This window comes from Brienomyrus brachyistius, chromosome 4 (assembly GCF_023856365.1).
Source record: "Brienomyrus brachyistius isolate T26 chromosome 4, BBRACH_0.4, whole genome shotgun sequence".
NCBI lineage: Eukaryota > Metazoa > Chordata > Actinopteri > Osteoglossiformes > Mormyridae > Brienomyrus > Brienomyrus brachyistius.
This window is the reverse complement of record NC_064536.1, coordinates 37,930,044-37,942,848: the sequence shown is the minus strand read 5'-3', so window position 1 is coordinate 37,942,848 and position 12,805 is coordinate 37,930,044. Positions and strand designations below refer to the sequence as shown.

The 12,805-nt window shown below is 44.1% G+C and overlaps 1 protein-coding gene across 3 annotated transcripts in view; it reads left to right on the top strand.

Annotated features, from left to right (window-relative positions):
• LOC125740874 (uncharacterized) overlaps positions 1-12,805 on the top strand; it is a 43,867-nt gene that overhangs the window by 4,790 nt on the left and 26,272 nt on the right. Inside the window, exons 3-5 of one of the 3 annotated variants that reach the window (XM_049012676.1) lie at positions 2,151-2,324; positions 2,853-2,914; positions 3,077-3,850. The exons of the other annotated variants lie outside the window; for them this stretch is intronic. Of the exons in view, the coding sequence (XP_048868633.1) occupies positions 2,151-2,324; positions 2,853-2,914; positions 3,077-3,187 (347 nt within the window). The 3' untranslated portion in view covers positions 3,188-3,850. Of the gene's footprint in view, positions 1-2,150; positions 2,325-2,852; positions 2,915-3,076; positions 3,851-12,805 lie in introns of those variants that run through there. 3 annotated transcript variants of the gene reach the window in all.

Below are 12,805 nucleotides of genomic sequence, written 5' to 3'. Positions count from 1 at the left end.
CGTGCATGGAAATCCATTCAGTCATGGCCTCGCCATTCAAGGATGAGCGAACAATTGCAATCGGTGCACAAGTAATAAAAATAGAATTTGAAATTGAGAGGGTTTTGTGCAATCGGAAAGATCCTTTATTATTGCTGGATTATTTTGTTTTCAAAAGATACCTCTTCAGCCGAGATGGAATATTAAATCTTAAAGATTTATTGGCTCCGTATAGTAGGAGTCCAACTAGGTGAAGTCAGGCTCTCACAGCCACACAGACAATGTGCATTGCCTTGAGATATTTTGGAAGCGGCAGTTTTTTTATTTACTGTATGTGATGTATAAAATATATCAAAGAGTGCAGTTTGCCAGGCAATTTGCCAAATCTGTTCGGGCCTGAAATATTTCCTTCAGGTTTTCATTGTTTTTCCCGGACACCTGCGAGTGCAGGCAATTAAAGAGGCGTTTTATGCCATTACAGGCAATATCCATCCATCCATTTTCCAAACCGCATATCCTACTGGGTTGTGGGAGGTCCGGAGCCTATCCCGGAAGCTATGGGCACGAGGCAGGGAACAACCCTGGATGGGGGGCTGTTAGGAGAAAGCGCCGTAGCTTTCACTCCTACAATCTCCTGTGTGAGGAAGCGCCGCAGCTTACCACTCACACACTTCCACTTTTAGGACCCAGGAATAACCAGACAGCACACGTCTTTCTGTTTTACTTGCGCAAGGGTGCCCACTTCAGGTGCAACAGACAGTATCTGCGCCTCTGTTGAGTGTCACCCAGGACAGTCCCTTGGCTTCTTTATTTATAGGGTAGGGGAGGGGTTGCATGGGTCTTGTCTTTAAACTAGTCAAATGCTGTGTGAGGCCTCCGTGAAACAGGGTTAATACAAAGCATTACATATCTCAAGGTGGGCCCCCTGCTATGTTGACAGAATCTGTTTCCTTTCTCAAGGTCTCTTATTCCTGTTTCACAATCTGGTAGGCCCCTGTGAGGACATTTTGTCTGCAACCCTTTCTGGGCCATGGGTTAGTTGTTAAGGGTTGCACGTACACATATAGGAGGATAATAATATGATAAAATACACAGATACACTCTAACAGGGGCCAGCCCGTCGCAGGGCACACTCACACACCATTCACTCACGCACGCACACCTACGGGCAATTTAGCAACTCCAATTAGCCTCAGCATGACTTTGGACTGTGGGGGGAAAACCGTATAATAATAATAATAATAATAATAATAATAATAATAATAAAAGGTCCTGCCCGGATTGCGTGAAAAAGTGAGCCTGTTTTTTTACATTTTGTGGAAGTCAATGAGAGACTTGCCGATCAAGTTTTCTAGATTTGATATATGTGGGATTTTTAAGCAGTGTAAGTGCGCACAATCATCTCGCATGAATGGATCCAGCTAGACTAATCTACTACACAGCTGCCTTTGAAAAACCAACTTATCCCGGATTAGTTTCACCAGCATTAACTCATCCAAGACGAGGCGTCTGATCTCGGATGATTTATGTGACGTACGGAAAATGCCCCCCAGGTCTGTTTCCTGGTTTATCATGTTTTGTTTTGTCCCCTGATTTTTGGTCACCTGTTCTCTGTATTTGCCTTTCCTGAGCACCGACCATTTTGCCTGTGCTCCTGACTACCAAAAAGCTGAACCCGTCGTGTTGACATACCGAGTCTGTATCGTGTATGGTGTCAAGAGTGACTGCTGTTTTCATTGTTTGATTTATTTGTATATTTGGATAGAGAAATAGTGAGAGTGATTGCCTTTTGTTTCAGTTTTCTTTTATAGGTGAGTTAGTTTGGGATTTTGTGTGGTAGATTGTTTTGTTTGTTGTGTTGTCTTGGGTCACTCTTGAATTCTGTACCTACACTGTGGTGAGCAATCTTGTAAATACACACTCTGTTTATACAGTACGACCTGTTTTGTGCACCAATGTTTGTTCTGCCCCCCACATCACACATTCAACCACACATGTATTCTGTTACTCCCCAACCCCATAGACTGCGCCTCGTAACAATGAATTTGTACATTTATTAATTATGTAGTAGTTTCAAAAGGAAGGTTTTGATGTGAACTAGAAGCTATTCATAACAGAGATCACATGTTATCAACCTTAAAGTGATGATGTTTATACTGTGATGTTTACAGACCCTCCTGGAGGCCAGTCCACTCCCCACCCTCTCCAGTGCCCGACCCCTCAGCCCGAGACCCTGAACCCTGGGCTCTATAACCCTGACCTCCTGCCTTGGATTCTCCTGCCTTGTGTCGCCCTTCTCATTTCTACCATCTCATCACTCTGCTGCTATTTGTGTTATAACCAAGGTCAGGCATGTATGATGTCACTGTGTTTTATGTTCCCTGTCTGTTTGGTCCTTTCGTGTCTCATTCAGCCCCAGACTGGGCCGTAGCAGATGTGCAGTCTGTCAGGTACAGACACTATACACTTCCTGTGGGCTGTGTGTTAATACACTGTGATACAGTGTAACTCTGACTTTCTTCCTTAGCTAAAGGCCAGTGGGGCTCAGTGGGTCACACCTCCAGGACTGCTGAGCAGTGAAAGTGCCAAAGTTACACCCAGTATCAGCTGCCTTAGTGTCAATCTTTATATAAAATATTAGTAGCTTAAATATTCAGGCATACATCAGCTGTGGCTGGAAATCTTTATGTCTGACCATTGTTTTATTGTATTTCTTGTTATAAAACCTCAAACCTGCAGCCAGTCTCTTTGTAACACAAGTGTGTCCAGCATGCAAGGTGCAGTGAGACAGTGTGAGAGCAGCAGCCCTTATCAGCAGGGCTGGTAGAGCACCCTGTGCACTCTGTGAATGACGTCACTCTTTACTGTTTCAGTATTACTAAGGAAGAGCTCTGACTCACAGCAGAGGGGAAGCAGGACCAGCCGACACGATCAGGTACTGTCACTGACAGGGCTTTCTGTGGCCTTCAGACCACAGCGGGAAAGTGTCTCTCTTCTTATCTATAACCAAATACGCTTCACTGGATGTTTTCCATTGACTGATTTTTCGTTTTAATTTATCCTATTTTGAAAATATAACTTCTTCTTTTCTTTACAGGGAGAATATCATGAGGTCCAGTATGTATCAGTGAAGTTTAAATCATCCATGAAGCGAGTCCAAAAGAGAGCAGAGGATGAACAGGATACTGTGTATGCTGGAATTAAGTAATAGGCGTGTTTGTTCCTGAAATGCTGAGAACAGAAAACAGCCACAAGGAAAGATTCATAAACTGGAAGATTTAGTACAGACGCTCCTCTAATTACGAATGAGTTACGTTCCGAACAGTCGTTCGTAACTTGAAATGTTCGTAAGTCGTTATTCAACATCATCTTAAGGACAAACACAAAAGTACAAAGGACACTGATGCTGGGAGTACGCACGCTACGCTGCTGCGTGGCGGGAGTAGCGGCCAGAAGTCGTACTTGGCAGAATTGGCGTGCAGAGAAACAAAATTGATGTTGCGGACAGTGCACTTCGCTCGTATGTCTGAAAGTTCGTAAGCTGAAGTTAATAATTAGAGGAGCGTCTCTATTGAATTTGTTATTTTTGAATTTATTGGAAATGTTTTAACTCATTTATTAATTAAATATGGCAAACTTGATTAACCAGACTTGGACATAACCAGATATTGAATTAAATTCTACAAATTGGTTGCTGCCATCAGCTTGTGTTGGTTACTCCACTGATTTGTTCAGGTCATTCAATTACCATGGTGAGTAAATAGGTGATGGTTCAGTTTTTTCACAGTCAAGGTCAGTGAACAACATCCTTGCTGTTTAATGAGAGAGATACACTTCTGCCACCTACTGGTGTGATGATGTACAGGCATCTGAAAAAATAAGTACAGGGGGTCCTTGGGTTACGACACAGTTCTATTCCTATGAAGGTGACATAACCCGAATTTTGGTGTAAGTCTAAACACACCCTTTTTCTGATCTCTTTACAATGTCCAATTTTATTTCCATTGTGACTTTCCTCTTCGCAAATGGAACACTTACACTTTTAACAGTCCAAAATGGTGTTGGTAAGCATACTGGGGGATGCCAACTCTCTCACTCACTCTCAGTGTTGCTAAGACCAAGGAACTGATAGTGGACTTCAAGCCGTGTTACTGCGTATTCTTCTACCTCGCGCAAACAAACCAGTTTGCCCACGTAGTCTGAAAGTAATCGTAATCTCCAAATGTTTTATGTCAAGACATCGTTACCCAAGGACCCCCTGTATGGCTAATACAGCTTGAGCATAAAATATACCGAATAATATGGTATAATTATCAGTGATAAAGTAACATAACACTTTATTGAAAAACACAGAAGATGACACTTTCCCTTTCCATACTCATAGGGCAAATGACAAATCTGAAGGATTCTATTAGGTGACCATACTCAAAAATCCAAAGCATGGAGCAGAATCATGATGTCCATCCCCAATGAGCACTGACCCATGGACACAAGTTCTGCTCCTACTCCAGACCCCTAGGAGGCGCTATGCCACTTTATATTAAATACACTGAAAATGTGCGTTAGCACTGTGGCCTGTTTGTTGTCTGGACGTGCATCTGTGTCACCCTCCGATTGTGAGAGTAACTTATGTAGGGTTTGGGTTTGGCTTAACCTAAGCAGTGTCACTCTGTGATTGTCTGCTTCTTGATGTGTAAATATTAGCAGGTGGGGCTGCATGGGTTCATGTCCTCCAGTGCATCATCTGCCTGGTCGATCTGCTTCTCCATGCTGCTGATTACGATGGAGCAGTTAATAACTTGCACACGGTCTTCACTGCCAACCACCAAGCTGACCCTAACCCACAGAAGTGCTCCCTCCAGTGGTTAAGATGGAGTTCCTGCGCCATATCATGAAAGGTGAGGGTGTGGCGACAAACTTAGGCAAGATCGTGGTGCACTGGCCCACCCCACAATTTTGCTACCAAACTCCTCAGTTTCCTGGGTCCTACCTCGATGATTTGTGAAGACCTTTTCCAGCACTGGCAAACCACTCCACTGGATCATGGAAATGGTGCGGCTCTTCAAATGGTCCAAAGATTGCACCACTGCCTTTAACCGCCTCCAGACTGCACTAACTGAAGTGCCAATGCTGTCATACCCCAACCCAGCACTCCCCTTCATCATGGACATGGAGGCCAGCATGGTTTTGCTGTGCTGTGGTCCCAGGCGGAGCCTCAGGAGGGTGGATGAAAAAAAGACGTGTTTCCTACCACAAGCTCCTGGCTGTCATCAGGCCTGCTGTAATTTTCACTTCAACCTCTGCAGATAGTGCTTTCTATCACATACTGACCACACGTCTCTCACCTAGGGGGGTTGTGCAGGGGTTTGATTTTGAGGCCCAGATTCCACAGAAATGCAGATGCTCTCTCTCGCCGCCCCTGTAAGATGGAAAACTGTGGTCATACCCACCATCTGAAGGAGTGCAGCCAAGGGTGGATGACCGCAGTGGTGACAACACAGCAGAACATTGGCTGCAAGGAGACCATCGATCGCCAGAGGCTGCAGGTGGAGCAGGCGAGTGACCCAGTACTGGCCCAAGTTACTAAAACTTTAGTAATAAAACAAAAATGACATGCTGAAAACCTTCTGTGGGGTCATTCTGTTGTGATCCCTGTTAGGCGAGCAGGCAGGGATGGGGGAATCAGAGTCAGGTAGATGGTGTTCCATCACACAGGGGGTTTATTTGGGGCAAACGGGGAAACACACCGGACATACGTCAATGACAGACCTGGGGAAACAGACTTGAACGCAGACTGAAATACACCAGACTAAATGGCAGGAAACGTAGAACAGCTGGCAAAACAGAAGGATTCCACACGGGGTTAACAAGGTCCAGGAGAGGGCTGGACGGAGGGACATGACAGCAATTTGGCGTCTCATTCTTGGTGTTAAGAGCAACCTTTCTCAAGAGGAACAACAAGGGATGCACCTAAAGTTAAACGGCATTATTTTTATGAGAAACTGAGAAATATTCATCTTTGTGGGGACACTCCATTCATTTCTATGGGCATAACCCTAATCCTAACTATGACAACCTGAACTCTTATCCAGCTCAAGGCTTAACCATAAATAACTGGAAAGAAATATATAAAACTTTTGGCCATTTTACTCTTTTTGATTGATCACAGATTTTTATAAAATTGAGGTTACCCTTGTGGAAAAAAGTAACAATCTCCACATGGCAGAGAAATCTGGGGCCTGGATCACTAAGCAGGATTTCTTTTTTAGCCAGATAACTTGTAGAATTTAAGGTGCTCCAGCTTAAATCGACATTACCTTCGTTCACTTTCATTTAGCCCAGACTACCTTAAATCCGACAGGCTAAGCAAGAAATGAAGCTTCATGATACAGGCCCCTGGTCCCCACAATGTAATACTTACAAAAGCAGGCACATTTCTGACAAAACCCACCTTCACTTTATGATGTCCAGGGTAACGTTCCATCTTGTTGACATATCCTGTGTGAGAGTCTCGGTCTTCTGTCCATGTACAATTTGCTGTTGATTTGGCTGCGTTTACAGTAAAATGTCCAGCTACCTTTCTGCATTTTGCTACTGCAGTGTCAAAAAAAATGTTCTGCAAAGACACTGTGATGGAGGATTAGAGGCTGTGTGCAGTGCTAGGCAAGTACTCAAATGGCAGTTGTTTGGCCACTGCTATCATGTTCCGAGCACTGTCAGTGATGAGTGTGCTGACTATATGTTCGATATTCCACTGTTTCGCTACTGGCATAAACTGGCCAGCGTACGCTTCAGCGAAATGCTTTCCTCTGAATGCAGCCAATGCACACGACCGAAGCTCCCACTGCTGGCTAAAATAATGCGCAGTTACTCCAAGATAACTGTGATTGCTCAGTGAAGTCCAATAACCCCCAGTTAGCATAATTATCCTAGTCTACCCCAACTGTTTTGCTCTTTGATTATCAAGCATCTTCAATACGATCGTAGCTCTGGATGGCAATTCATACAGTGTCACCAGAAAGTATTCACACCCCTTCACTTTTTCCACATTTTGTTATGTTACAGACTTATTCTGAAATAGATTTGAGTATAGTTGTTCCTCAAAGATCTACACACGGTACCCCATAATGTCAAGGCAAAAACAACTTTTTAGAAAGATGTGCAATTATTTTATTGCCAAAAGCTCGCTAATCCAGTGTTTCATAAGAATTCATACCGATGGCTTAATATTTTATTGAAGCACCTCTGGCTGCAATCACAGCCTCAGGTCTTCTTGGGTTTTCTTCTACAAGTTTGGCACACCTGTTTTTGGGGATTTTCTCCCATTTTCCCCTGCAGATCCTCTCAAGCCCAGTCAGGTTGGATGGCCAGCGCCGGTAGACAGCCGTCTTTAGGTCTTTCCATAGATGTTTGATTGGATTCAAGTCCGGGCTCTGGCCATCCAAGGACATTCACAGACTGCTCCTGAAGCCTCTCCTGTGTAGGAATTATTAGCTCAGGTATATTTTAATATCTCCACCAATATGTTTTGAAATTAATTAACTTTTAATTAATTATTATTTGATGCTGATTAGTAACCAATTGTTATGCCGAATGGTCGGCTCCTCCAAACTCAATTGCGAATCCCCGATATCTGTTAATGTGAGACTTAAATGGGATTCATTAATAACCAGTATCGCTTAATAACCTGGGTTAGTGGGCTCGTCCAGCGAGCTGCGTCACCAGGTAATGTAAACGATCGGTAGCGAAGCTCCCCTCACGGCCGATGAGAGAGAGTCTCGCGATATTTCAGGCGAGTTTAGAGGTTTCAGAGCGTAGTAGCCAGATCTCACAGAGGCAGGGACTATTGTGAGCACTCAATGACGGAGGCTGAAGTTGTGTAAAAAGACATGCATTTATTCCTACAACTAACATAAGACAGACATTACACCTAACAAACAATAAACATGAAATAACGGAATAGACACAAACGATGTAATCATGAAAATGCAATGACCAGATTTAAAATGATTAACCTGAAAAGGGAAAAACTGTTCTGCAAAGCAAGCAGTTTGTAAGGATTATAAACCTAAAGGAATATAGCAGGTGAACAGGACAGTTCAGGTTGTTAGAAAGGAAAGGAAGTTGGTTTACTTGGATGCAGGAAAGAGGGAGGTCTTTGCAGTTGGTTGCAGTGGCTGATGAGCTGATGGGTGATGGCTCTCAGGGAGGCGCGGTGTTTGCAGCGGTTGTTGGAGTGGAGTCCCTCCGGTTCTTTCTTCTGGTGAAGCTTGGGCTGAGTTGCAGTTCTTTGGGTCTTCACCGACGGGCTTTTAGAACGCTGCTTGTTTCTCCGTTTTCTTCTCTTTTTCTCCGCCTTTTTTTTTCTCCGCTCTTTGTTCTGAGGTGCCAGGTTTTATAGCATAAGGTTCGTGATTAGGAGTGACCAGGAATTTGAGTCCTGGACCAATGGCTGACCATCCATTTTGCGGGCTTCGGAAGGGGGTCGGTATCAGTCCTTTTGGGATTTATGACCAGACTGACTTCTCTGGTAATGGTGATTTTCATTAGGCTGGTGTAACTTTTGATATATCCACTTTTGTGGTAACCATTGACCAGATTTGGAAACTGGAGTGATTTTCCTTCGGTTTGATACCAAACATGCCGTACCAGCCTAGCGGTTCACACCAAATACCATCTGTGATGATTAATTAATGATTACTTATATTATGCTATTATGTTATGTTCTATTACTCACACCAGTATATGGTACAGGTGGTTTAGGTTGTACCTCAACAGATATTACCCTTTATACAGACATTATATGACATATTCTCATGTCATAAGCACATCTTACCCTTAGATAGGCATGGTAGAATACAAAGATCAGATAAGGGTTGCCGAGGAATGTGGCAAAGAAAAGGGGGGGAGAAGGTTTGTCAAACAAAGAAAAAGAATCTCCAAAAGTTAAGACACATTCGAACATAACCTGTACATATCTGTATATTAAGACTAGTAGTCAAGAGTAAATACATATACAGATATACAAAAGCCAAACTTAAAAGAAACTTTCTGTGGGGTGCTGGGTGAGTGGTATGTAAGACAGGACGTCGGGGGATGGGGTTGTATGCCAAGTCGAGGGGCCCCTGTCCCTGGGGATCCACTCTGCTATCTGTAGGTTGTTAAAGCTTTGGGCAATAAAAGTTGGAGTGCTGGCCTCCCTGGTTATCTATGTGTGTGGGGTCACAAACCCCCCTTTGGGGCCTAGGTCGATGTGTGCCTTCTCGTACCAGGGTAGGCCTTGTCTCAGGCCACCTGGAATTTAAGCTTTGTGATATGTGCATGTGTGATCCTACACCTGTATTATCTTGGCTTTGTGCTTCGGGTCATTGTCATGTTGGAAGATAAATCATTGTCCTAATCTGAGTTCCAGAGCACTATGGAGCGGGATTTCTTGAAGAATCTCTCTGTATTTGGTTGCTGTCATCTTACCCTCTATACGGAATATATAGACAAGTGTGTGCTATTCCAGATCATGTTCAATCAATTGAATTTACCATAGGTGAGCTCCAATCAAGTTGTAGAAGCATCGCAAGGATGATCAGTGGAAATCGGATGCACCGGAGCTCAATTTTGAGTATCATAGCAAAGGGTGTGAATACTTATGTACCTATCATGTTTAAATGTTTACATTTTTTAATTTAATAAATTTAATAAAATGTCTGAAAACATGTTTTCACTTTGCAATTATGGACCATTTTGCGTAATTTTGCAAAAGAAACCTATACTCAAATCTACTTTTGAATATGTCTGTAACGTAACAAAATGTGGAAGAAGTGAAGGGGTGTGAATACTTTCTGGTGGCACTGTAAGTGCTGTCATTGGACAATATGTTAATCATTAATCAATGGAACACCCAAACATTAATAGTGATTCAATGTCATATGATCAATATCTGTATACATATCTCAAGTAGAGTCTAGAAGCCGAGACAGATTCAGGTAAACTGAGCTAGATGGGTGGATTTTACCTTGCTACCAAGGTAAACCAATAGAGCAGGAGAATTGTGTTTGTTATACGTTTGAGCTCGGTTTGTTGGTGTTTCGTGACCAATCAGGATTTAGAAGTCTTTATTGGGAATTAGGTGTTATGGTTTATCAACTGGTTGCTCTGTGTGCTCCGAGTGACTTGGTACCAAGTGCCAGAGTGTGATGGGAGCGCTTTGCTGAATTGCTAAAATAAAAGAGATTTCCTTTACCTCATCAAACTGAGAGGTCCGACTTTTATTCTAAGTGTTATATTTGAAATTTTTCTACCACAGTGTCTTACTGGGAGGCCCCTCAGACATCGTCATCACCGTCAACAGGGCCTCCTCCTCCTGGCAAAGGGCTTCTCCATCTGCCCCCGTCACTGTATCCTCCCGCTCCAAAGTGGGCGGCTGGATGACCTCGCCCCTCTCATGCATAACAGGCAAACTGGCCAACAGGGCATCCACATAGGAGGGCTTCCACCGTGGGCAGCAGTGGGCTAGATGGTCCGAACATCTGGCACTGCCAGCAGAAGGGAGACTGTCCTTAATAAAAAAAGGTACCCCCTATTCCCATTGAGATTAAAATAGGCCAGGGGGTGGATAAACACACTTGCCCCACTAGGGTCTGGGCGGAGACGGACCTGGAACTGGTGTCTACCAGTCCAAACCCCCAAGTCATCCCTGACCTCCCAGGAAGCAGGTCCATAAAACATCCCAGGAAGACCTGGATGGCATCTGCAGTCACACAGGGGTTAAAAACATATACAGTTATCACCCTCTTGTCCCTGCACCGCAGGGGTTCACACCCATAGCACTTCAGCAGAGGGTGTCCATCCTTCTGGCACTGCTCCTGGACTCCGGTGTAAGCATCATCTGTAGCTTGGGTAACTTCAAAGAACTTTAGGGGACCATTCCTCTGCATGCAGAGAAGGTCCCCTGTCTTCAGGGCCAGAGGGCCCCGAACGCGTCCTCCTGGGTGAAGATAAGGCAGTGAGGTTCATGCTTCAGCAGCCTGCAGTGGCTCGGTGGGTTTGGACGCTGCACCTGTCATTGGAAAGTCCCTCGGCACAGTGATGTCACCATGGGCCCCTGAGCAGGGCCCTTAACACTAACTGCAAATACATTTTGCTTTGGATTAATGCATTTGCTAAATAAACAAAGTAAATGACTTTGCGTCTCCTGAATGTGAAACAGGAGCTCAAAGCGCATGACTACTGGGGAGAGCTGAGTTTGCACACTGACGTTGGAAATGCTGTTAAAACGTTGCTGGAATGCCCAGCATCTTTCTGCACCAGTTTTGCTAATGTGTGATGTTTCTGCGTTCCTCCTTGTATGCTGTTACTCACGGCATCACGATGTGTGAAAACCACGTGGGCGCAAAAAGCTTAAGCTAGAAGCCTAGTATATAGTACATGATACAGCCTCCCTGATTGTGTTTTGCTTTGATGCTTATTTGTTAAAGCTGTGTAAGCAGCAGCTTCTCGAGCCAGACACAGGGGCAACACTGACCTCAGTGGTGCATCTGAAATGCAGCTTCTCCCAGAATGCCAAGCAGTGGGGGAATCTGGGCCTAGAACCTTAGAAAGGAGCCTGACTTCCTGTGCACTGGTACAAACAGCCTGTAGATGCTGCACCCTCCTTGTTGGAGGGGGGGGGGGGTCATTGTCGTGGGGGGGAGTATTTTTACCTTTAGACTGCTGCTGTTTGACTTTTCTGAAGAATGTAGCAGAAGTGGCTCTGAAAACAATTAACAAACTTCTGTGGTCCTCAAGAGGCAGATTCAACACACTGATGGAACAACAGAGAGAAAGAGACATAGACAGAGAGAGACAGAGAGAGACAGAGGGAGACATCAGCCCCAAGCAAACTGAACCACGCCTGGGGTCCCATAGAGGGAACTGAGGCCGGTCCCTCAGCATCCAGCCGGTCAGCAGCACAGGGAGGCAGTTTTGTGTCTCCAGAGAAGCACAGCGGGATGAACACGCATGTCTCTGTATATGAAAGAGTGTTCATGGCACATTCAGCCTGCTCGCTTCACTTTGTTACTCTAAACATTCAGTTTCATTACTCTTCTCAGTGCTGTACCTCCTTATAAACTACATTACACACTACATTTACATATATAATTCTGCATATGTTAATGTTCCCCGACACATTAGCTACAGACTGTTTAGCGGAATCATTCCAGAGAAATCAATGTCTGTACCCTGAATTTACAATAAAGAAGAGCAAAATGTCTATGGTCTAGAAAGATTCAGACTTGATCTTTCACAGTTTTAAAGTTTTGGATCAATAAGAGTGACTAATGTTTATGTCAATGTACAATGGAGCTCCATTTCAGTGTATGTGTAGTTTAAAGACTTTTAAATTAGATTCAGTAGTAGCATAACAATTACTAATTAAACCGGAAAACCTCTAGATGCAGAATAATAATGTTTTGGTCACAGTCATAATTAGTATCACCTCCCATTCTGAGCTTCCTGGGACAGACTCACCATGACTGAGCACCTTTTCTCTCCCTCTTTAAACATTCCAGAAATTAGGTAAAGTCCTGCTCAGAGAGCTTTACTGCTGTCCTGCTGACAGAAATCAGCTCTTCTCTGGGATTCATGTGAAGATCCTGTGTGTTTTACTACAGCTACAGAGGAGAGAGCAGACATTTTAGTGTAGCTTTGACCCAGTGGCCTGTGGCCCCATCGTCACCATGGAAACAAGACCCACAACCGCACCTTGCAGACGTTCAGAGTGAAGCTGTTGAAACCCACCAGCTTGTGACAGACTTTCCATCAGCCGTTATTAACCTCAGTCACAGAGAGA